Source organism: Lissotriton vulgaris, chromosome 1_1, assembly GCF_964263255.1.
Source record: "Lissotriton vulgaris chromosome 1_1, aLisVul1.2, whole genome shotgun sequence".
Taxonomy (NCBI): Eukaryota; Metazoa; Chordata; class Amphibia; order Caudata; family Salamandridae; genus Lissotriton; species Lissotriton vulgaris.
In genome coordinates, this window is record NC_141685.1 from 1,402,043,331 (window position 1) to 1,402,066,944 (window position 23,614).

The following is a 23,614-nucleotide window of genomic DNA, read 5'->3' on the forward strand; positions in this document are numbered from 1 at the left end:
GCCACAGGCTGCTCTCTTGGGTTTAAATATACTTTCCTCTTGAAACTAATTTACATTGAACAAGACCCTTAGAAGTGTAGGCCACTCAGTCTGAGTGCTTAGTTTAACTGAAGGATGCATATATTTGTATACGACGCTTATGCCTTTCTTACACAACAGTATACCTGTACCCAGAGAAGATCTCGAGTAGTAGTTGCTGCATTCATGCACACTACTGTTTGTATCCTGTAGCCCAACATGGTTGATACGAGATTGTTGGTTTAAGGGATTTTTATACAATTTGGGGTGTGCCGTCACACTACTGTTAGTCAGAAGGATGATGTGGATAATATGGTGTTTATGCTCTTTGCTATTATCCTTTACTATATGCGTACCTGCACTTTATGGGGATGCTAACCTGTAGTTTCGGCCCTTATGGGCGTTTCTGCTTTTATTGGCTGTATTTCCGTGGGCTAAGAGTCTGATTTGTGTGATTTTACATATGTATTGATTATTTATTATTGTATATTGATTTATGATTTGTTATTGTATGGCAGAAAGTCGACACAATAACCAATAAACTTTAAACTTATTGGTTTATGACAGAACCGACCCTCCAGGGATATTTACTGATAACTGAGTTGCAGTGCTTTCCTAATGTATACATTATGTATTTACAGCACGGACGAGACAATTGAGATAATTACTGAGGAACACAGAGGGAAACTAAATAATTCCTTCCTACATCATCATTTCTGAGTGGCTTCCGATGAATGAATCCCATCGCCCATTAAGGGAGTCAAACACTTCCAGCATAAAAAGCTCTAAATGAACACTTCCTAATCATGGTGAAGAGGGAGTAAAATCTCTCTTTCATACACACCCAAATTCAGACATGGTGTCAGTGGTGTGGATTTACACAGGGTTTGTACACTGCATTCCAGCTCAGTCCACAGAGGTGAAATTAGGTACAAATACTTCCTCAGATCACAAACACACTCACCCCCTAGTCAACTTTCTCTTGAAAAACGCATTCATGTTGTCTTATGCCATGCATCACACATCAAGAGTATGCAGAGATTTGACTATGCAAGTATAGATATGTCTTGTACGAGAATGTTGACCTTCATGTGGTTCCCGGCTGCAGTGGAGTTACACAAAGTGATGACACCCCCTGCAATATGTGAAGAGGTGCCCCCGAGTTTCACATATCTCACAGATATTCATTGAGATTGGGCTGAATGGGGCCCCATTGAAGGACAACGGGGCCCTGAACAGTTGCCCTCTGCCTGCAAGGGCTGCTGGGGCATGCCTTATGCCCTTGTTACTCGGGTTTCATGCATTCTCTACTCCTACATCCACAAGCAGGATTTCCCCTCAGTAAATAGGACTTGGCAATAAAACATGTCCCACATAACAATTCACTCTCTCATGCTCTAATTCCAAATAGGTACATGGGAGCCTGAAGCCCAGCATATTGTATGTGAATGAATCACCCTGTTTAGCTTTTCCTCGCGGTTGACACCACTAGGGAGTGGCGCCTCGGCATTTAGTAAACAATCAAGGCCGTGGGTACTATAATTACTTTACCAGACACCGGGGCAGACAGACAAATAACTTAGACAGCTCTACCTTTACAGTACTAGAACTCTTGTCTCAACCACCGTGGGAAAGGGAAAGGAGACTGAACCGCACTAGTCTTGGAATAACTTCACGTGTTTCACACTGTTCTTATCAGATGGCGTCTGGGAGTAGCCCTGGAGTCAGGATTGACTAACTTCCTCCTCATCACAGTACCCTGCGATAATTGTGAATGTTACATTTTCCCTCAACACTTCCTGTGTAGCATTTAGTTGTGTGTCGCCATTAAATAACTTTTTCTTCCAAGTAAAAGCACTGGCTGGACAATGGTTTATTATGTCTCATTATTTGCTCTAATGAGTTCTGCGTCTCTTCACAATAGCACCTCTCAGAGTAACTTGTGGGCAGATTTCACTTCCTACGCTGAGGGTTAAGTGCCACAGAGCTCCCGTTTTCGATTCAACAGCAGAGGAAGGCGCAGCCCAATGGGAGTAAAAGGCTCTCTCTATTACAATATGAGCCCCACTGCTTTGGTGTTTCTGAAAAAGTCCCTAAAGAGAGGTATGCCATATTAAACTTGCATGCAGATTGGTGAAAAATTAAGTTTGAGCAATATATAAAATACTTTCCAACTTCACACACTATTCTACATATCTTATATTTTTCACTTCACATAATAATACAGATAAAAGTCGTGAGGCCCTTTCTTTCGTCCCTCTACAAGTACAGCACAGTTTGAAAAGTATACATAGTGGTGACATATTTAATGTTAACATGGTACATTTGTAATGTGCAACATACTACCACAGTGTTATAGCACCTCTGAGCAAATTTAAAGTGCAAACTTACTCTCCTATCTCAGTCAGCGTGAATAAGGGCTTAGAAGGTTGTGAGAGTTTCCAACATTAAATGTGTAATACAGAGAGTGTGTGTAATTAGCTCCAAGGTATATTCGAATTGTGGCAGCCATGGATCAGAATGCTCTATTTAAATACAATAATATAGCTTTATTTCCCATTGTAGCGGGCTATACCGGCTATGAACACCCTGCTCCAGCGGTAAAGGCCCAAGCTAAAGGTGAGGGCCTTGAATAAGGAAGTGGACTTTTATAAGACTACTAGAATATTCTGCCCCATGTTGTCAAAATCTTCTAATTAAATAAAAAAACAAAGACCTCCTTGAGACCGAGTGGGTAGACCAACCCTCCGTGGCTCTGAAGCCTTTGTTTCACAGCTGTTGCTGTGAATCTTCAACAGCTAACAGCTGCGCACAGGGCAAAGGCTGTTTACTGTTGAACATTCACACCAGTAGCTGTGAAAGGAGACTGGGGTCGGCCTCTGGTTCTCCCTGGGCTCAGTTAAACTGCTTTTCCTCTTTCAGCTGTGCCGGGGAGACCCAAGAGCTGAGCAGAATTATCTCCCCTTCCTTCCGTGGCTCCAGTGACAATGTCAGCTACAGGAAGAATGGGGGTAAGGCTGCTGCACAAGCTCTGTCTTTCACTTTCCTGTGCCCAATTCATATATTTTGCAGTGTCAGGGGAAAGGTAGAGGCGGTGTATTAGGACATTTATGTTGAGACCAGCCGTCCTATACCAGCTTTTGTAGGCTGCTGCTGATTTATTGTCTTCAATGGAGCTCCCAACATTACAGTGTTCTAATTTTTATTATTTGCTCCCTCAGGGAGCGTTTTATAGCTTGTTATGATGTGGGCCATTGTTGAGACATGCAGACACTATGCATATTATAGAGTAGGTTTATTAAATACATTTGATGGATATTGTGGATGGACCCATCTGAGAAGAAGTTACAGTTAGCTCAGCCCAGTGAAGCCAGGGCAACAGGGCCTTCCATGACATCACAGGAAGGCAGACCTGGTTCTTCACTACACACCTGCGTTTCTTTACACACAATTCATGTAACATAAATGAAACCAAAACTACAATAAATCACGTTCTCCAAAACAAAACATTTCTACAACATTTGAATGAGTATGAAACAAAAAACTCTGCCCTTTCTGAAATTTCACACTGTATATATTGTCTCCAAGTCCATAGAAAAATAGGCAAAAACAGCACATACCCTGAGAACAAGCACTCCTCACCCTCCAACCCAAACCAAATGTGTCCTATTTGAGCCCCTAACACCCAATCCTCACGGGGAAGAATCACTTCACAGCACCAGACACGGGATGACATGAGCTGGTTTAACTAATGTGAGTACAGTGGTGAAATCTGCAATCAGTGTACTTAAAATACACACTGAACATGCTCCCTGTAGCCACAACAAAGATGAAGCAAGCCTCCTACATAGAGCAGAATACTGGAATGACACAAGCATATATCAAACTCTCCTATTTACTACAAATTCTTTTTTTTAAACTTTAACTAAGCATCATTCTCAGTATCACATATATCCCATGACATCTGCTCGTAAGTGTCAAAACATTACCTTGCACGTGAGGGATCTTGTGCATGGTTTCTTTGTCTCAGGATCCAATACTCCACAGTGTTTATTTGGGTCAAATTCTCTTTCTGTTTAAATTGAAAATATTAGTTTAAGACGTGTTTCATTACATGTGCAAACTCAAAATTTTTAAGAACAAAGAAATCATTAGCAAAAGTAGCCCTAAACATTAACTTATATGATTTAATTACAGAATGTGGAGCTGAGGCTTTGCAAAACCTGATGGTTCCTCCATATTTAGGAGAGGCTGGGAAACCACGGTTTGGCCAAGCAGGAGTAACTGAAATAACATTGATATAGCGCTTACTACCCTTGATGAGGCGTTGAGCTAATGATATATGGATACTGTTCAGCTCTGCCAAACTTTAAATGGCCCCCTTAATCTTTCTATAAATTGGCAACGATTTGTATTTTGCTGACATATATTAACTAAACTTGCCCTAAGCTGCCGCTGAAGTGGTAAATCACACATCTATTGCTTCAATTCTAAAGCAACACTGTATTATTTATTCATATAAAATAGAAGCTGAAGCATCAAATATTTAATTCAGCTACATCCCCCTGGAAGTATGGTGTAGTTTTATAAAGAGAATGGGTGGGTGGTAAACTTCTTCCGCCAGCTGAGTTTTGTCATTTAGCTTGGAATGTGGAGTTTGGCAAACAATACGCCAATCGGCCGGCGGATCGGAATTTACCGGTGCGCTCACCCCTAGTCTCAGCAAGCTCACTTGGGGACTTACAGGTCTCACCAATAGGGGACCCCAACGACTCTCAGTAGCAAGAGAACTTCATCCCCCAACCAGTAGTGCACAAAGAGGCCTCTATGTTGCTTGGTTGAGAAAGGGAACGGGGCCTCCGACGACGTCTCAGCAATCCTGCTGTGGGGGACTTACTTGTGGGAACAATAGGAGTTCTTGGCCTCCAATGACCCTCAGCAGCCAAGGGGATTTCACCCCCCAACCAGTGTTGCGCCAGGAGGCCCATTTGTAGAGTCGCTGAGAAAGGGGGCGGGACTTCCGACAACGTCTCAGCAATCCCGCTGTGGGGGACTCACTTGTGGCAACAATAAGAGTTCTTGCCCCAACTACTCTCAGCATCCAAGGGGATTTCCTCAGGAGTGGTTTGGCAACTCAGCAGAATTCCACGAGTGAAACTCCACTAGCTCCGCCAGGCCTGATAAAGAGTATTCATCCTTTAGTTAGTAAGGCTTTTCTCACCCCAGTGCTGAGCTATTTCTGGAATTTTTGGCACTCTGATCTTAAGCATTCAGAACTATTTTCCACAAAAGGTATACAAGCCAAATGTTTGTTTTTTGCCCCACATCTTGAAGATTCTCAAGGTACCCAGGATTCAAGGATTCCACCTGAGGGAACTGACAGAACAGCCAAAATATGGCAAAACCATCTTTTGTTTGCTGTGGAAGAAAGTGTATATTCTCTTTTCTAAAAATGGCATCAATAGCATTTTTGCTGTGCAAAGAACTACATCTTCCCAGCTTTCAGAAACAAGCAGAGTTGTAGAAAACAAATAATTGTTTTTACCATAGTTTCTGCATGTAGTTAAGTGGTAGTCCATGTTTCCTATTGTTTGTGGTTATAACCTACTTGCAGTTTGTGGTGGAAACAGGGATGAAGCTCATGGGTGAACCTAGATAACGATAGATTTTCTGAAACTAGATAACATCCTGAAATCTGCAAGAGGTATTTGTGTAGATGGCTTATAGTTTCCCCAAATAAACTTATTATCATAGCCATAAAAAATAATGTTAAAAATAAGAGATTTTTTTTGTACAACTCTTAATTTGGCGTTACCGGAACTGTCATGCAATTCAGTGGGCCTTTTACCAAGTGTGTTCTTTCTTGCACCTCTGCTTCTATTGAGAAGCCATAAATGTAGAGAAATTCAACTGATAATAAGAAATATTTTAAAAATCGGTATTGCCACACTTCTTGTGATAAAATCGCTTCTCAAGTTCTGTGGGTGGGGCTATCGCTCACAACAGGAAAAACCCCAAAATGTGACAGGGCATGAAAAATTACTCATTTTGGTTATGCGGGTACCTGTGAATTTTGGGCCAGGGCTTGTCCCCTGACCAGGGAAACCCACTGACCCCAGATATTTCTGAAAAACAGCCACCCAGGGGAGTTCAGGATGGAATGATTTGCATAGAACACAATTTCATATCTAAAATGCCCTGCAAACTTTAAACTTCGGCAAAATTCAAACATTTGTCTCACATCTATGTAAGGGAAAATTCCGGAACTTGGGAAGATTCACAAAATTCCTACGTTCCCACATTTCTTCTGATACAAATGGTAACCCACTTGTGTTGATGGGCCTATCCACTGTGTCGTGTAGTTCCTAGAAGTCCCACAGGACCTGCGTGTTTTGGATGACCTAAACTAAGGACTTGGTGTCCCAACCGTTTCTGGACACCCCCACAGGATATGTCAGCCGTTAGACCAGCTAGGTCTACAGTGCCTCTACCACCCCCTGTATTCTACAGTGGTGTAGGTAGTCTCTGGCAACGACTGAACATGACAACCCTGATTCCTCAGGGATCATGCAAAACAATACTGTATGTTTCGCTCAGACACTTGTGCTTACTTTCTCTCAGAATTTATTTATTTATTTTACTGATTTGTAGAGCACATGGCTGCCCGTGAGCGTCCCAGCGCTAAGTAACAAGAGACCGGCTGAAGGTGGATCTCAAGGGAATAACCATGTTTTGGAATATACACAGGTTGGCGATTAGGACGTTTCAATAACTATTTATTGGTCCAGCGACAATCTTGTGAAAAACATATGTGCTGCGATAATCAGGAGGCAGAAGCATGTGAAAGAGATTGCTAGAACCAATATTGTAAATAGTAGGCCTTAAAGACGACACAAGGGCCTCAATCTCGGTCCCGAAGGAGTTAGCGGATAGCTTTGCCAATTACCTTGCTGCCCAATACGCTCCCCAGGACTCTCCGGTTTCCAGATATTGACACATTTATAGCCGACCTTCTGCCCCGTGCACTTCCGGACGCTGTACGGGACCTGCTGGAGGCTCCCCTATCAGCGGAGGAATTGGGCATAGCCTTGGGAGAGCTCAATACTGGCAAGGCGCCCGGACCGAATGGGTTCCCGAGTGAATTTTTCAAACAATACCATCTTCAACTGGGGCATCACTACGGGCTGGCCCTGGAGTCAGCGAGGGAGGATGGCCTCTTGCCGGCAGACTGGAGACATGCAGAGATAGTAGTGTTTTGCAAACCTGGGCGGCCCCCGGACCGCCACGAGTCCTACCGCCCGATCTCTCTTTTAAATGTAGAGGCCAAGATCTTGGCCAAGGCCCTTGTGAACAGTTTGCTCCTGTATATCACAGACCTTGTCCATCCAGATCAGGCCGGCTTTATGCCTAAAAGGGCGACGAGACATAATATTAGGCGGGCACAAGCAGCGATAGAGATGATGGTTAGAACGGGAGATCAGGCGGCGCTACTCCTTACAGATATTGATAAGGCCTTTGACTCTCTGAGCTGGGCCTATCTGTTCGCGCTTCTCCCACGGCTGAATTTTGGGCCTCGTTTTCTGTCATATATTCGGCTGTTGTACACAGACTTAACGGCCACGGTGAGAGTGGCTGGGGAGACATCGAGGACCTTTCCAATAGGAAGGGGTGCCCTCTGTCGCCGTACCTGTTCGCCCTGGCAATGGAGCCATTGGCAGCGTGGGTCAGAATAGACGCACAGCTACGGGGCTTTGAATGGGACGCCGGGCCATCAGACAGAATTGCACTATATGCAGATGACGTTCTGTTCTTCCTCACGAATGTGAACCGATCAGGTCCTCGAGTCCTTGAAATCATGAGAGTCTTTGGTGAAGTATCTGGGCTGTATTTAAATTTGCAGAAGTCCACGTTATGGACGGTGGGGGATCGCTCCGGGATTGGGGCGTGGGCCTCGGTGCTGCAGATGGCGACCGAGGGCCTCAAGTACTTGGGCGTGTTTTTGACCATCTCGCCGACCATTGCATGGGAACGCAATATCATCCCAGTGTGGACTTGAGTCCAGCAGGAGATGAAGTGCTGGTCCCGTATGCACCTCAATATTTATGGCAGGTCCGCTATCTTCAAGATGGTTGCCCTTCCTCGCCTGCTCTATCAACTACAGAGCCACCCGTACCCGATCCAATTGCTGTGGTTTAAACACGTTAACACCGCGTTGAGCTCATTTTTATGGGCAGGGGGGTCGTCGAGAGTGGCGTTGCGCACATGCTTCCTATCCACCTACTGTGGAGGTTTGGCGACATCAGACATACTGTCATACTACCAGGCGGCACACCTTGTGGTCCTCAGTGATTGGTGGTATGACGACCGGGGAGACCCAGCCTATGCCCTGGAGAGATATCTGATGGACCCAAACACTACCCACACGATTTTGTACTCGGCACGATTAAGAAAGAGGCTGCCGAGTGCCACACAGATAGTTTTTCAGGTCTGGAGACAGGCACTGCGTCGTATGGGTTGGTGGGGAAAACTGACAAGAAAAACCCCACTTTGGCACAATGGGCAGCTGCCGGCGCTGGCGTCACTGCGGGGCTTCGATGGATGGGATTCAATTGGAATCTCCACGCTGGGCCATGTCATGAAGGGCACGATACTGAAGTCGTTTCAGGAACTTAGCGAAGAGTTCAGTATGCCCCATACGCAATTCTTTAGATACTTACAGTTTAGACATGCCCTCGCGCCCAGGTTGGTTGGCCTTAATGTCCTGCCGGAGTTCAGCCCTATAGAGGCTAAGGTGTTTATGGGAGATCTAGAGGACAAGAAAATATCTCGCATATATCAGACTTTGGTTACACATTGTTCTTCCGATCTGTAGGCCCTGCGGGACCGGTGGGTGCAGGATATTGGGGACCTGGATGAGGACGACTGGCGCGAAGCACTTGAGTCCCCCAGAGGGGCAGCCATAGCGGTCTGCTTACGCCTGATCCAATTTAAATACCTGCACCGCGCCTACTATACCAGAGAGAGATTGTGGAAGGCGGGCCTGATTGACTCCCCAGTATGCTTGCAATGTGGTGTGAGAGGGGGGGCCTGCTGCACACGGTGTGGGGGTTGTAGTGGCCTGGAGAGGTTTTGGGCTGGAATATGGACCTGTTTGTCTGAAGTACTAGGATGGGACCTCCCCCGTACCCCTAAGCTGGGGTTGTTGCATGTCCTGGAAGGGGTGGGAGGCAATATCTATAAGAGACATTTGCTTCTACTGGGCCTCACAATCGAGAAAAGAGACATTGCACAGGCCCGGAAGGACCCCAGGGCTCCTACAGTGGCTAAATGGGCCTAGACTTTTGCATGGGGCTGGAACGTCCGGTGTTCGAGGCTAGAGGCTGCCCCCGGAAACACTACAAAATATGGAAAAGGTGGGCGGACTACAGGGGCCTGTGGCTTGAGCCCCCAGCACTCGACAGGACTGTGGAGGAGCAGTTGTGATGGACATGTGGAGGCCATAATCTACACGCTGACTTATGTATGTTTATTCATTGCGGAATTGGCGAGACGCTGTGCACAGGGGGGGTTGGGGGGGAGGGAAGGGAGTTTCTTTGTATGACTATGCATCGCTATTCATTGATATAATGTACTTGCTACAGCCTCTCCGGGACTCGGGGTGCTGCGTCTTCTGTGCGATTCATAAATAAAAAAGTGTTCTTAAAAAAAAAAATATTGTAAATAGTAGATACATTTCTACCATAGTGCTAATAAGATGAACATAGCGATACCAAAGGGGATGATGGACTGAGGGAGAAAATAAAAAAACTCACCCCCAGTCAACTGATCTGGGTTTAATCCATCATCATGCTTTAGCTCACTCCACCACCCCATGTCAGACATGGCCATATGCAAATCAGTCTGACCCTGTGCTTCATGGAACAGCCCAGCTCAAACTGCCAAGCCATGTCTTCTCTGAACCGGAAACAAGCATCCTGGGACTGGTTTCTGGCTAATCAGCCATCATCAGCCAGGCTACCTTGAATCCAGTGGCAAAGTGAACAAGGGACCCACGTCCGGGCATAGCCTGCCAACTTAGGGCGAACAAAGCGATATCAAAGGGGATGATGTAAGGAGCGTTGGAGCAAATCAAACACTCACCCCCAGTCAACTGATCTGGGATCTGGGTTTAATCCGTCATCATTCTTTAGCTCACTCCACCACCCCAGTTCAAGCATGGCCTAATGCAAATCAGTCTGGCATTGTGCCTCATGGGAACAGTCCAGCCCGAACTGCCAAGCCATGTCTTCCCTGGACCGGAAACAAGCATTCTGGCCATGTCTGAACTGGGGTGGTGGAGTGAGCTAAAGAATAATGATAGATTAAACCCAGATCAGTTGACTAGGGGTGAGTGTTTGATTTGCTCCAACGCTCCATCCATCATCCCCTCTGATATCGCTTTGTTCGCCCTAAGTTGGCAGGGTATGCCCAAACGTGGGTCCCTTACTCACTTTGCCACTGGATTCAAGCTAGCCTGGCTGATGACGGCTGATTAGCCAGAAACAGGTCCCAGAATGCTTGTTTCCAGTCTAGGGAAGACACTGCTTGGCAGTTCGGGCTGGACTGTTCCCATGAGGCACAGGTTCAGATTGATTTGCATATGGCCATGTCTGAACTGGGGTGGTTTGGTGAGCTAAAGAATGATGATGGATTAATCCCAGATCAGTTGACAGGGGGTGAGTGTTTGATTTGCTCCAACGCTCTGTCCATCATCCCATTTCGTATCAATAAGATGAACGTAAGCAGTTCAGATAAAAACAGTAGCATTTGCATATCCCTAAAATGCGTGCCCTAAGTAATTTTCCTAAATGTACCTAGCCTATGTATGTGGGTGTAGCATGTATAAGTGTGTAGCTATGTGTATCTGTAGCCAAGAACCCCCTGGGGAAGAACCAGCCCCCTTATCTGTTGGTTTAGAATGAAGGACCCCGTCTCTGCGTCGAGGAAGACAGCCCACAAGGGATGTCAGACCGCTACGTGTCGAAGATTCAGCATGCAGGACCCCATCTCAGCTTGGAAGAAATTCTCCTCTAATTTGTAGGGGGAGTGAGGGTATTTTATACTAAAATGGTAACTCCAGGGTTTTTTTTTAGAATCAATATGTTTTTAAAACAATCATGGATGTTTTGAAAACAATCACCAATGCTTTTCTAAACAAATATGATCATGCCCACCTGGCTGTTGGCCAAGGATGACACAAAATGGTGACACTGAAACAGAATAAATCTGCCGTACCTGGGGACATGTTTACATATGTCAGGTACAGGGATTACGGTAGAATACTTAAAGTCTGATGTCGAAGAGACAAAAGCAAGCTACTTGGTAAAAGGTCACATGTTTAGAATCATTACTGTCGTAAGAAAAATTTATGTAAAAAAGGTGTATACATGACAGGACTATCCTAAAAGACATGACAACTGCAATAGATAGGGCCACAAAATGTGACATGGAAATATAGCATTTTCTTCACTAATAATGAACCATTTTGGAGAGCTGTGAAATTCAGGTCTGGGCTTGGCCACCACCCAGGGACACCTACCAAATCCAGACATTTCTGAAAACTAGACACACAGGCGATTCCAGGGTGGTGTGACTTGTTGGGTCCCACCAGGTTTTCTTTCCTAGAATGCCCTGTGAACCTACACTTTGGATACAATCACACATTTTCCTCACATTTCTGTGAAGGAAAGTTTCAGAATGATTGGAGATCCAAAAATTCTCACCATCCGACATTCCCACACTTCTCCCAGTAAAAATAGTAAATCACTTGTGTGGGATGGGCTACTGCCCACATCAGGAAAGGACCCAAAATGAACGTGAAGACATTACATTTTCAGCATGAAAAATGACCCATTATGGCAAGGTGGGTAGCTGTGAAATTTGGGCCTGGGTTTGGCCACCACCATTTTAAATGTGTCTAACTGATTCACGTCTAAAAGTGAGACATCCAAGGAAGTGCAGATGGTGTGACTAGTGTGGAACCTACTGTATTGTCATACCCAGCATGCCCTGCAAACCTCAAGCTTTGGGTACAATCACATACTTTCATCATATTTCAGTGAAGGGAAGTTTAGGAATCTGCAGGGATCCATGCAATTCTTACCATCCTGCATTCTCATTCTTCTCCCAACAAAAATGGTGCCCTATCTTCAATTTCGGTCTGGCTATGCCTAGGACTGCAACAGAAATTGGTGACCTCATGAAGTCAATGTGGAATTTGCATTTTCCAAGGTTTGGATGTTTCCTGTTAAGGGCAATGCCTGGGCAGACCGCCAACACCATTCTTGTTTTTCACAATTTTTTTGTGGTGGCTAGTAGACTCCTCCCGTCCAACCCTATGACAGGCAGAAAAATTGTTGTGTCTCGAGGGGAGTATTTGTGTTTAGGCTTTAATATAGGAACAAATATTGGAAAAGATATTGTGATAAAAAAATATTGTGATGCAGAAATATCATGGTCAGGAATATAGATTTTTCAGGTAAGTAATATTGTTTCAAAACTATAGTTGTTTTAATATAGTTTTCAATAATATAGTTGTAAAAAATATAGTTTTTCAATTATCTGTATGTGTTTTAGTTTATATATTAATTTAATGTGTTATTGTTTGTATAATTAATATTTCTAAATACAGTTTATAATGTAATTCTTTATTGGTTGATGAATAAAAATCATCAAAATTAAAACATTAGTATCATGTAAAACCGACAATTCATTAATCATTTAAAATTTTTATATGTTATCTAGGACCATGTGCATTTCCCTAATTCGCTAATTATACAACTCTACACAAAAATGCTTCATTGGTTACATACCGTACTGGGACATTTATAGCACATATACACATCTTTATCACAGTCGTTCATTATTCATAGTAAAAGTAACATATAATTATCAAGTAGTTTCATTAACAATTCAATAAGAACTGTAAACATTATGTACCATTGTGCAAATGGACAATAAAGTGCCTGGGTGCTTACGCATGGTCTGTAGAGTCTGTTCAAACAAGTAGCAAAAAAATTGACCTTCATAAAACCACAGTATAAAAAGTCATAAAACAATTCAATAAAGCTGTAAACATTATATACCGTTGTGTAAATAAAGAATAAAGAGCCTTTATGCTTACACATAATCTTTAGAACCTAGTCCCAAAAGTTGCCGAAAACAGAATCGATGAGTTAAACAAAAGAAAAAGCATTCGGTGTATTGAATTCAAACAACCTAACAATAGCTGCATAACAATTCAAAATGCCAAGTGCCTAAAAACAGTAATCTATTATCCAATTTTATAGAATTTCCCTTTAGAAAAGGGATAAACAAACAAATTTAAGCTACAGAGGCCAGCATTTTTTCGCCAATTGTTAAAAACGTCATCATTTGACAAATCAATGGAATTCACCCACCCACTAAACATAAAATAAGGGCCTGGCGAGCAGATCTTACCCCATCTTTAAGAAATAAAGGTTTTAGTAATTCACAACATGTTTTAAGAAATTTAGGACACGCACACACAATGTGTAGTAAAGTTTCATGTGACTACCCGCACAGTCTGCATTCACTGGTTGGCCACTGTTGTATGAAGGTCGGCGGGCCCTTAGTGGGGTATCTGCCAAGCCTTAATTTGTATCCCTCATATGGGCTGAAAAATAAGCAGTCATATAAGGCTGAATTCTCAAAAGTTTGATTAGAATAAATAACTTAGCAGTAAAATGTGTTTTTGCCACTAAAGCCTCTTTATCTGCAATGACTGATTTAATTTTAATCTTTTTATTTAAAAACTGTTTAAAGCTGAGCTTTGTCATTTCTGGAATCCCTGACTGCCGATCAAAACTAAGGAAAGATGTTGAAATATGGGATCTCTAATCGTCTGTGTAAACAGAATGATTTATTTCACACCAGCAATTATTAAAGTTTAAGCTATTGGCACTGCTAAATAATGCAACACCAATAGCTCAAACTTTAATAATGCGAGACCTATTGCATTGCAAATGCTTTTTGATTGCCTCAAGCTGCACTGCTGGACTCCTCTGGTGCCTGGTCAGGCCTCTGATAGTGATTGCGATCAGACATTTGGGGTGCATGCTGGTGAGCCTTCCCTGCTGCTCGACCTGCCAGCTGCCGTGCCTCACCATTGTGGTGTTTTTGGGAGCCTGACGATGATGGTTGGAAATGGGTTCTAGATGCAGCTGACTGCTGCCGTCCATCTAGGTGTTGCTGGGATGGGGCCACCCAGGACTGGACCGGGTTCCCCCTGACTTCTAGGCCCCCTCCTTTGATCCTCTTCAGCTGCATGGATCAGGCCCGGCACAATGCACCTCAAACTGTGCTCAGCATCTACAGCAGCAGGGTGGCTGATAGGGGTCAAAGGCATACACTGTCCTCTTGCTCCGGCACACTTAGGTGAATGGACTTTGGTCCTCTTGCTAGGTAGCACAGAATTCGGCTGCATCATACAGTGCCCCCTGCCTGCAATAACACCCCAAGTGGCTGTGGGGAAAGTTCACGCCCCTTGTGGGAGCTGTTACCGGCTGACTGAGGAGTCCAAGCTGGGGGTCGTGTCCCCTGTAAAGACTTTCCCACTTCAGCATTTCTGCTGAGGGTGCATGAGAGGGCACCATGTATCCTGGGGCCTCTCTTATGCAACCCTGTTGTGCTCACTGCGTGCCAGGAGGTCACTATGACTTCTGGGCAGAGAGCCAGAACACAGTCAAGGTGACCGTCCTGGGAGCAGAAATCGCCTGGGGCTGGCAGGTCACTGGGGAGACCTCAACCACCAGGTAGCAACACATTTTGACTAACCTGGCAAGATAGAAACGCCATGCTCCAACTACTGCCTCAAACACCTGCAGACTACTCCTTAAATATGACGCGTGACAAGGCAACAACAGCACCCAAGCAGGGCAAGATGGATACATTTGCAAAGCCTATTTTGGCTATCACAGCTCGCCGTAGCTTGAGTTTGTGGTCCCTGGTGGCGCTACCTTTGAATCTACAGACAATACTACAAACAACTGCAACAACATGGCATCCCCTTAAGTCACAAATCGGATCTGTGGGTATTGAAGTAACATTTTTCAGGCAGGATTTACGCGATGTGGTGTATTGGGTCACAGAAACAGATAAGAGCATGTCTCAACTTGAAAACACAATCACGGGCTTTAGTGACATTGTTCAACCAGCATCGCGGCACCGACGCTTTACTTTTAATGTTAAAAGTAAAGCGCAGCTGCGGCGATGATACCAAAAGTAAAGAAATAGATGTTTTTTTCTATTTCTTTACTTTTGGTATAATTGCGGCACCCGCGCTTTACTTATAACCTTAAAAGTAAAGCGCAGGTGCCACGATTATACCAAAAGTAAAGAAATAGAAAAAAAATCAATTTCTTTACTTTTGGTATAAACCCGGCACCCAAGCTTTACTTTTAATGTTAAAAGTAAAGCGCGGGTGCGACGATTATACCAAAAGTAAAGAAATAGAAGTTTTTTTCTATTTCTGTACTTTTGGTAAAATCACGGCACCAGCGCTTGACTTATAACATGAAAAGTAAAGCACGGGTGCCGCGATTTTACCAAAAGTAAAGAAATAGAAAACAAAATCTATTTCTTTACTTTTGGTATAATTGATATAATCGCGGCACCCAAGATTTACTTTTAATGTTAAAAGTAAAGCGTGGGTGCCGCGATTCAACAACTAGTAGTGCGCGCACACCACAGAGGAGCGGGGGGGAGGGTGTGCGGCAGGCACACCACAGAGGAGCGGGGGCAAAGGCACCCCCATTCCCACCGGTGGCCAGCATGCGAGCTGCTGCGCGTGCTGGCCACTGGTGGGATTGGGCGGAGCAAAGGCGGGACATGTGCCCGCCTTTGCCCAATCACGTGCCATAAAAAAAAGTACAACGCAAAAGGCAATTACAGATGAGCAAAGCAAACCCACACGCACAAGCGTGTGGGTAGCTTTCTGAAGCCCTTTCAAGAGGTCTCGTGCTACGCGAGCACTGCTGGGCACTGCAACGCTAGGCGCGAGACCTAAAAATTACCCTTGCACCATCATAGACTGGGTGGATTCCGGGTTGGTGGTAGCAGCCCGGCGCCATTATTGAGAGACGCTGCATAACGGCAGACTGGACTACAATTGCTTATTTGACATTTTAAATTAATCTTATGTTATTGATTTGCGCTTTTAAACAGTTACTGTGTGACTGCAACGGTGTTTCGGTTTGCGTGCAGGGCGGCTGACCCATAGCGCCATTTGCACCCTTACCTTCACAGCGGCCCCTCTGCCTTGGTCCATCGCGGCTTTTGCCGTTTGTGTGGAGGGCGGCTCACCTACCGCGGCTTCTAGTGCCGGGCTGGTGGTGGGAACGGGCGCCATATTGGGAGGAGCCAGAGAGCGCAGGGACCTGTGGCAGCGGTCCAGTCGCTCGAGGCTCCCTCCCATAAAACGATTGGGAGTTCTTCCTCACTCGTGGATTCCGGGTTGGTGGTAGCAGCCCGGCGCCATTATTGAGAGACGCTGCATAACGGCAGACTGGACTACAATTGCTTATTTGAAATTTTAAATTAATCTTATGTTATTGATTTGCGCTTTTAAACAGTTACTGTGTGACTGCAACGGTGTTTCGGTTTGCGTGCAGGGCGGCTGACCCATAGCGCCATTTGCACCCTTACCTTCACAGCGGCCCCTCTGCCTTGGTCCATCGCGGCTTTTGCCGTTTGTGTGGAGGGCGGCTCACCTACCGCGGCTTCTAGTGCCGGGCTGGTGGTGGGAACGGGCGCCATATTGGGAGGAGCCAGAGAGCGCAGGGACCTGTGGCAGCGGTCCAGTCGCTCGAGGCTCCCTCCCATAAAACGATTGGGAGTTCTTCCTCACTCGTGGATTCCGGGTTGGTGGTAGCAGCCCGGCGCCATTATTGAGAGACGCTGCATAACGGCAGACTGGACTACAATTGCTTATTTGAAATTTTAAATTAATCTTATGTTATTGATTTGCGCTTTTAAACAGTTACTGTGTGACTGCAACGGTGTTTCGGTTTGCGTGCAGGGCGGCTGACCCATAGCGCCATTTGCACCCTTACCTTCACAGCGGCCCCTCTGCCTTGGTCCATCGCGGCTTTTGCCGTTTGTGTGGAGGGCGGCTCACCTACCGCGGCTTCTAGTGCCGGGCTGGTGGTGGGAACGGGCGCCATATTGGGAGGAGCCAGAGAGCGCAGGGACCTGTGGCAGCGGTCCAGTCGCTCGAGGCTCCCTCACATAAAACGTAATGCGGTGGAGGGAGCGCAGCGGACGTGCGCAGCGGGCGCGACGGAGGCGCGCCGGAGTCGCGCTAGAGTCAAGCTCGTCTGCGCTCGTCCGCGAGCGTCCGGGACTAGGGGCTAGGGACTCTGTGTGTCCTTTGGTGTATACATCCGCCGATTTATTAGCGCTTCGACCTTCGACCATGAAGTGCCCTCCCGTACCCCTTAATGCGGTGAAGCGGATTTTCCGCCTAGGCCTCTGTAATTCCATCACCCCAACTATGTACTCCGCCTCTACCTACGCGGTCGCGGCAAGCATGCCAGTTACCACATGCAATTTTACATGTTTTTATTTAAACACACGTTCCATGACCAAACATCAGATAGATATTTTTCTGCTACTATCCGAAAGTAAACCGGATTTACTCCTGTTGACTGAAACATGGCTCACCCCGGACTCATTACCAGACATCCTGGCCGCCTTACCTGCTGATTATTATATTATTTCCGTGATACGACCGGCAGGTAAAAATGGTGGCGGGGTGGCCATTATCTCCAATAAAAAACATCAACTTAGACAACTCCCCTCCCTGGATATTCCTAATGTGGAGAATATTGTTGCCAAATTGGACACTGTCAACGGATCACTTGTGGTGGTTTTACTATACCGCCCGCCCCAAACTATGGCTAAGTTCCCTGCTATTCTTGCGGAGCAACTGGCCATGCTAGCCACTGATAATTCCAAATTGCTTTTGGTCGGGGATTTAAATCTCTGGTTTGATAACACTTTATCTGACCCCCAAGCAGCAGAGACTAAGGACCTTCTGAGTGATCTGAATTTAATACAGCATATAGACACTCAGACCCATCAAAAGGGCCATAGTCTCGATCAACTTTGGTCATTGAATTTAGTCATTGATCTTATCGATATTAAACCTTGTAGCTGGTCCGACCATTTCATTATTAGTTTCTCATTTTGTGTTGAGAAAGCTCTTCAATTTAAGCTGAAGGCCACCAGTTTAACTCGAAAATGGTCCTCGCTGGATATGTCTGCTTTCCTAAACCGGTTAAAGTCTACTCTGCCAGAGCAGAGCTCAGATGTGGAGATAGCCGAAGGTAGGCTTCAAGACTGGCTAAATTCGGCCATTAATGTCTGTGTTCCCCTCACTCGCTTCGATAACTCGCGTGGCGCGGATGCGCACAAATGGTTTACACCGGAGTTGAGGAAACTAAAACTTGAAGTGAGGCAGCAAGAGAGAATGTGGCGCTCCAATTACTGTCCTCAAGCAAGGACCGCTTATTGTTCTACCCGAAAAGCCTACCAAAAAACACTGCACACCCACAAAACTGCTTATTTCTCTTCTAAGATACTTAATGCCACCAACAAGTCGAAAGAAATTTTCAGGATTGTGACGGAGTTGTGCAATGATGAGAGAACTTCTCCCCCGGTTGTCCCTTCACAATTGCTCTGCAATTCGCTGAACGACTATTTTAATGATAAAATAGTGTTGATTAAGGACACTTTATCTAAACTTCCAGTGTGCGCCCCGATAGACGACACTTTTTTAAACCCTCTTACCCTGCACTCCTTTCCTTTAATCACTCACCAAACCCTTCAAGATTTACTCACCAGAGTTAAATCAGGATCTCCTCAGGATGCCTGCCCTCCCCAAATAATGAGAGAAATTGGTCGGGCGCTCCCTAATAGCCTGATTCCACTGCTTAATAACTCCCTTGTGTCTGGAAGCGTCCCTAACAGTTTTAAACAGGCCTTACTGATCCCTCTGAAAAAAAAACCTGGCATTGATTCCTCAGACCTCTCTAATTACAGACCAATATCGTTACTGCCTTACCTATCCAAAATACTGGAGGCGCATGTAACTAACTGCCTATCAAGTTTTGTGGAGGCTTCCGGGTATTTACAACCCAACCAGGCAGGTTTCCGGCCTGGTCACTCCACTGAGGCAGTAATATTGGCCGTCCAGAACACTCTAAGGTCTAATGCAGACAGGGACTTACACCAGGCTTTGGTTCTACTGGACCTGTCTGCAGCGTTCGACACGGTTGACTATACCATCTTGGTCAACCGTGTCGAACAGGCCGGTCTTCGAGACTCGGCCTTGGCCTGGCTTAAGTCCTTTATTTCTGGACGTACTCAATCGGTTCGGCTAGGCTCTTTCATAGCCCCAAAAAAAGTCTCCTTCTGTGGGGTTCCTCAAGGATCTTCCTTGTCCCCTTTATTATTTAATTTGTACATGCGCCCACTGTTATTTTCCCTGCGAGAGTTCAAGGTCGATGTCTTTAACTATGCAGACGACCTGCAGTTGGTTTTTGTATTAAACTCCCACAATGCTGCCGAGGAATTTCGAGCCACCATGTCCTTTATCCAGAGGTGGATGTCTCTAAATCATCTTAAGCTAAATCCGGGAAAAACGGAGCTCATTCTACCTGGGAAGAGTGAGATCAGCTGGAGTCCCAGCTTCTGGCCTTCGGACATGGGCTCGCCTCCAAAAAAATCCCGTACAGTGAAAAGTCTGGGAGTGACTCTTAGTGAGGATCTCACCTTGGTGAACCAAGTCGGAACTGTGGTCTCTTCTGGTTTTTTTCAATTGAGGAAGATCAGAAAAATAGCACATCTTCTTACAGGCCTGGCTTTAATACAGACAGTCAGTGCTCTAGTCCTGTCTCATATCGATTTCTCCAATGGCCTCTATTTGGGGGCGCCTATTGGCCAACTCAAAAGATTGCAGTACTTGCAAAATCAAGCTGCGCGACTCATCTGCAAAGTACCTAAGTGGGAATCGATTAGACATGGACTGGAGACCCTGCACTGGCTGCCTGTGGAACAGAGAGCCACTTTCAAGGTGGGTTGCATTGTGTTCAAGGCTCTGGAGGGCAAGGGCCCTATATTCCTTAGATCATTACTGCGCAAATATACACCTTTGCGCAGTTTGAGGTCAATCCACAAAGATCTACTCGAGGTCCCTCGTTTCAAAAAGAAACGCCAAGGGGGTAGCAGCTTTCAATTCTTAGCCTCTTCATTGTGGAATTCCCTCCCCTTGACCCTGCGACATAGCAAGGATCTCCTTGCTTTTAGGAAGGCATTTAAAACTTTTCTTTTTTCCCAGGCCTATTGCAAAAAATAATTGTTTTTCTTTTATGTACTGTTATGTTTGATTCTCTCACCAGCGCCAAGAAGCCCCAGGGCTTATGCGCGCTTAATAAATAATAAATAACATAACATAACATAACATAGACTGTCTTTGGCGACCAAACTCTAAACGAATTTCGGCTTGGCCAATCGACCCAGGAATTCCAAAGACGGATTTACAAGTCTTAATTACAAGTAGATCCAACAGTTTAGCATCTTTTCCCCTAGTGATAGGCGAGCCATATGCATTGGTTAGCAGTAGCTTGGCTCCCAAAACTTTAAGAATATGTTTGTAGGATGACATCTCAATAATTTACGTAGAGATTTAGAAACATAAATTAAAGATGATGTTTTTGCCCTTAGAGCATTACAAATGCTTTTAAACAAGACTTTGTGCCTGATTACGATGGCGGAGGGACTGTTACCGTCATGTCATTGGTGGCGGTCCCAACACCATCTCCCCCTGCAGGTCCGCCTGCCGCATTACGATGGCAGGTGGATGGTGGGCTGGCAGAGAGACCGTCCACCATACATCCGACTTGCTCAAGGAGCATGTGGGAGGGGCTGTAATCCCTACAATAGGGGCAGAGCCTGCTCAGGCAATGCCGTAGGGATTACAATGTCCCTTTCCACCTGTCATTTCATGGCAGTCCACCCGCCATGAAAAGGCAGGAGGAAAGTGACTTTGGGGCCCCTAATGGGCCTCCTTCCCTCCTGGTCCTCCGCTTTAGGTTCTGGAGGGCACTGTTCCTCTTAAACATCCCTGCTCCATGTGGCAGACATCACATGCTGCATGCCACTTAGTGCAGGAATGTTTAAAAAGTGTATATTTTGAACTCCGGTGTGTGCTGAAGGCTGCAGCACACACTGCAATATAAATTATACAGATTGCGACCGCCTTAAATGCGGACACATCCTAATACGGGTAGCGGGACTGCCGACAGCTAGGAGGGAGGTTCTGCTACCGCCACGAAAGTCTGACCGGCATCGTAATCAGGCCTAAAATTATCAAATGAAATGCCCAGGTATTTATGTCTTCACCACTTCAATTGGCCCACCTCTAACTCTCTATGATCTCGTCTTAAACGTCACTGGACCAATTTCCATGATTTTCGTTTTTTTAACATTGAACTCCAGACCATTAACTAAAATATAATCATCAAATGCAGTAATTAATCTTTGTAAACCTATTGGAGTTTGACTCAACAAAATCGTATTGCCAGCATATTTTAGCTAACTAAGATGGACATCAGCAAGTTTCGGAGGGTAGGCACTGACGTACTCAAAATGCTGTAGCAGGTCTGACATAAAAAGATAAAAGAGACAAGGGGCAGGTACACAGCCTTGTTTGAGGCCATTACAAGTTTTGATTTTTCGAGACAAAGTAAAACCATCACCTAACTTAACCTGGACCCAAGTATTGGTATACAAGAGTATTATAGCATCAAGCAACTTTTGGGGAATTCCTCATCCTGCAAGTTTTTGCCATAATACTAATGTATGGGTCAGCAAATTGGTAACTGTAGATTGGCCCTTACAAAATCCTGTCTGTTTAATTGGGATTATTTCCTGCAATGCTGCCCAATCCTTAGCTTCTACATCAGTTACGGCAATTAACCAAATGTTTGAGAGATATTTAATGCTAATACCTCATTAAACACAGGAGTCAACACTTCGGCCCACATATCAACATTGGCACGGAATATAGCATTAGGGAGCCTATTTGGGCCAGGAGCCCTGTTCGATCAAATCCAATGCAAAAGATTGGCTGTTTCTATATTGCTTATAAATCCCAAGGCTGGCCCCGGATTGGGGCTACTCTCTTTCTCTGTAAATGACTTGCTAGTTTTCACATAGTAGTGACTCAGATCAAGGGCTATTTGTATCTGAAGCTCTATGGCCATACTGTTTGGTAATACACCTCACCCATTCCTCCTCCATAATATTAACACTATAGGCCCCATTACCTCCCGTTTCCAATTCATTGACATCCCAAAACTATTTATCATTATTTAGCTTAGGGGTAATTAATAATCTGTGCCATAGCCCTGTTTGATAACGTGATTTTGCCAGCCACACTTCTTGTCTATATGACCTTCTTAGTGACCTCAGTTTGTACATAAATGTATATGATAGACAATATTGATTGTTGAAAACTTTCCTTGAAGCCCTATTCGATGAAGGCCATTTGTTAGTGGGGAACAGTTATGGATTTGCTTTTGCTGCGTTTCGTACTATACATTTCCGAACCAATGATGAAGTGATATAGTTCCATTTATCCATCATTGATCCATCTCCCACCAAGTTTAGCAAACTTCACAATTGTAACTTGTTTTTTCTGAGTGCCATACCAGCCTTTTCATATTATATTAAAAATGAGCAATATTTTGAAGCACAATGGCTTTAGGATTGCAGCTTATTAGCAAATGCAGAGTTCATAACTGAGGATTATGATCACTTTCGACTCTAGGAATCACCTTATATGTAACAATTTTTTAATCCAGCTTATCTTAAACAAAAATGTAATAAAACCATATGTTAACTGTTTAAAAGTTGGAACTACCCTTGATTTACACAAAGATGATTCATTTAACATAGTTAGCACAGGCTGCTGCGAATTGTCACAGCACATCTTAGCAGTACCATTACTCGGCTCATCTAAAGTGTTAGATGAAACCAGTTGTATTTTTTTTTATTGTTTTTTTTTTAAGTTTCAAAAACCTTTATTGTTGTATTTTGCACAGTATTACAATGCAGAGAGATAATAAGGCATATTCCGAATTCAAGTGTCATTGTTGTAAACAGTAAAAAATCTCTCGTAATTATAGAAACAAAACAAACTTGTCCTTACCCCAACTTTCCAGCAAACACATTAAAATTGAGAAACGCGGAACTGACCAGTCCTCGGCATTGCCGTATGTAATCGTAATTAAAGGCATATGTATACATTATAGCTTCATGAGATCACAACCTTCTTTGGAAACAGTGCATCACATGTGGATACTATAAAACACCCCGCCACCCTCCTACCCATCCCTACCAAATACGGTCATGAGGGTCTCGACATTTCCAGTGCCTAAACAAACTGCCATAGCGTCCAGCCTTACTAATTCATAACCTCTATGCACACTCTTGTGCTCCAGTCTCTGGTGTGCCTCCCTCCTCCTCACAATCC

At 44.8% G+C, this 23,614-nt stretch overlaps 1 protein-coding gene across 3 annotated transcripts in view; it reads right to left on the reverse strand.

The window, feature by feature from the left end:
- Nucleotides 1-23,614, reverse strand: part of ATXN7L1 (ataxin 7 like 1) — a 423,903-nt gene that overhangs the window by 135,757 nt on the left and 264,532 nt on the right. For all 3 annotated transcript variants that reach the window (XM_086967089.1, XM_086967079.1, XM_086967084.1), the window contains exon 4: nt 4,008-4,090. In XM_086967089.1, the coding sequence (XP_086823215.1) occupies nt 4,008-4,090 (83 nt within the window). The remainder of the gene's footprint in view (nt 1-4,007; nt 4,091-23,614) is intronic.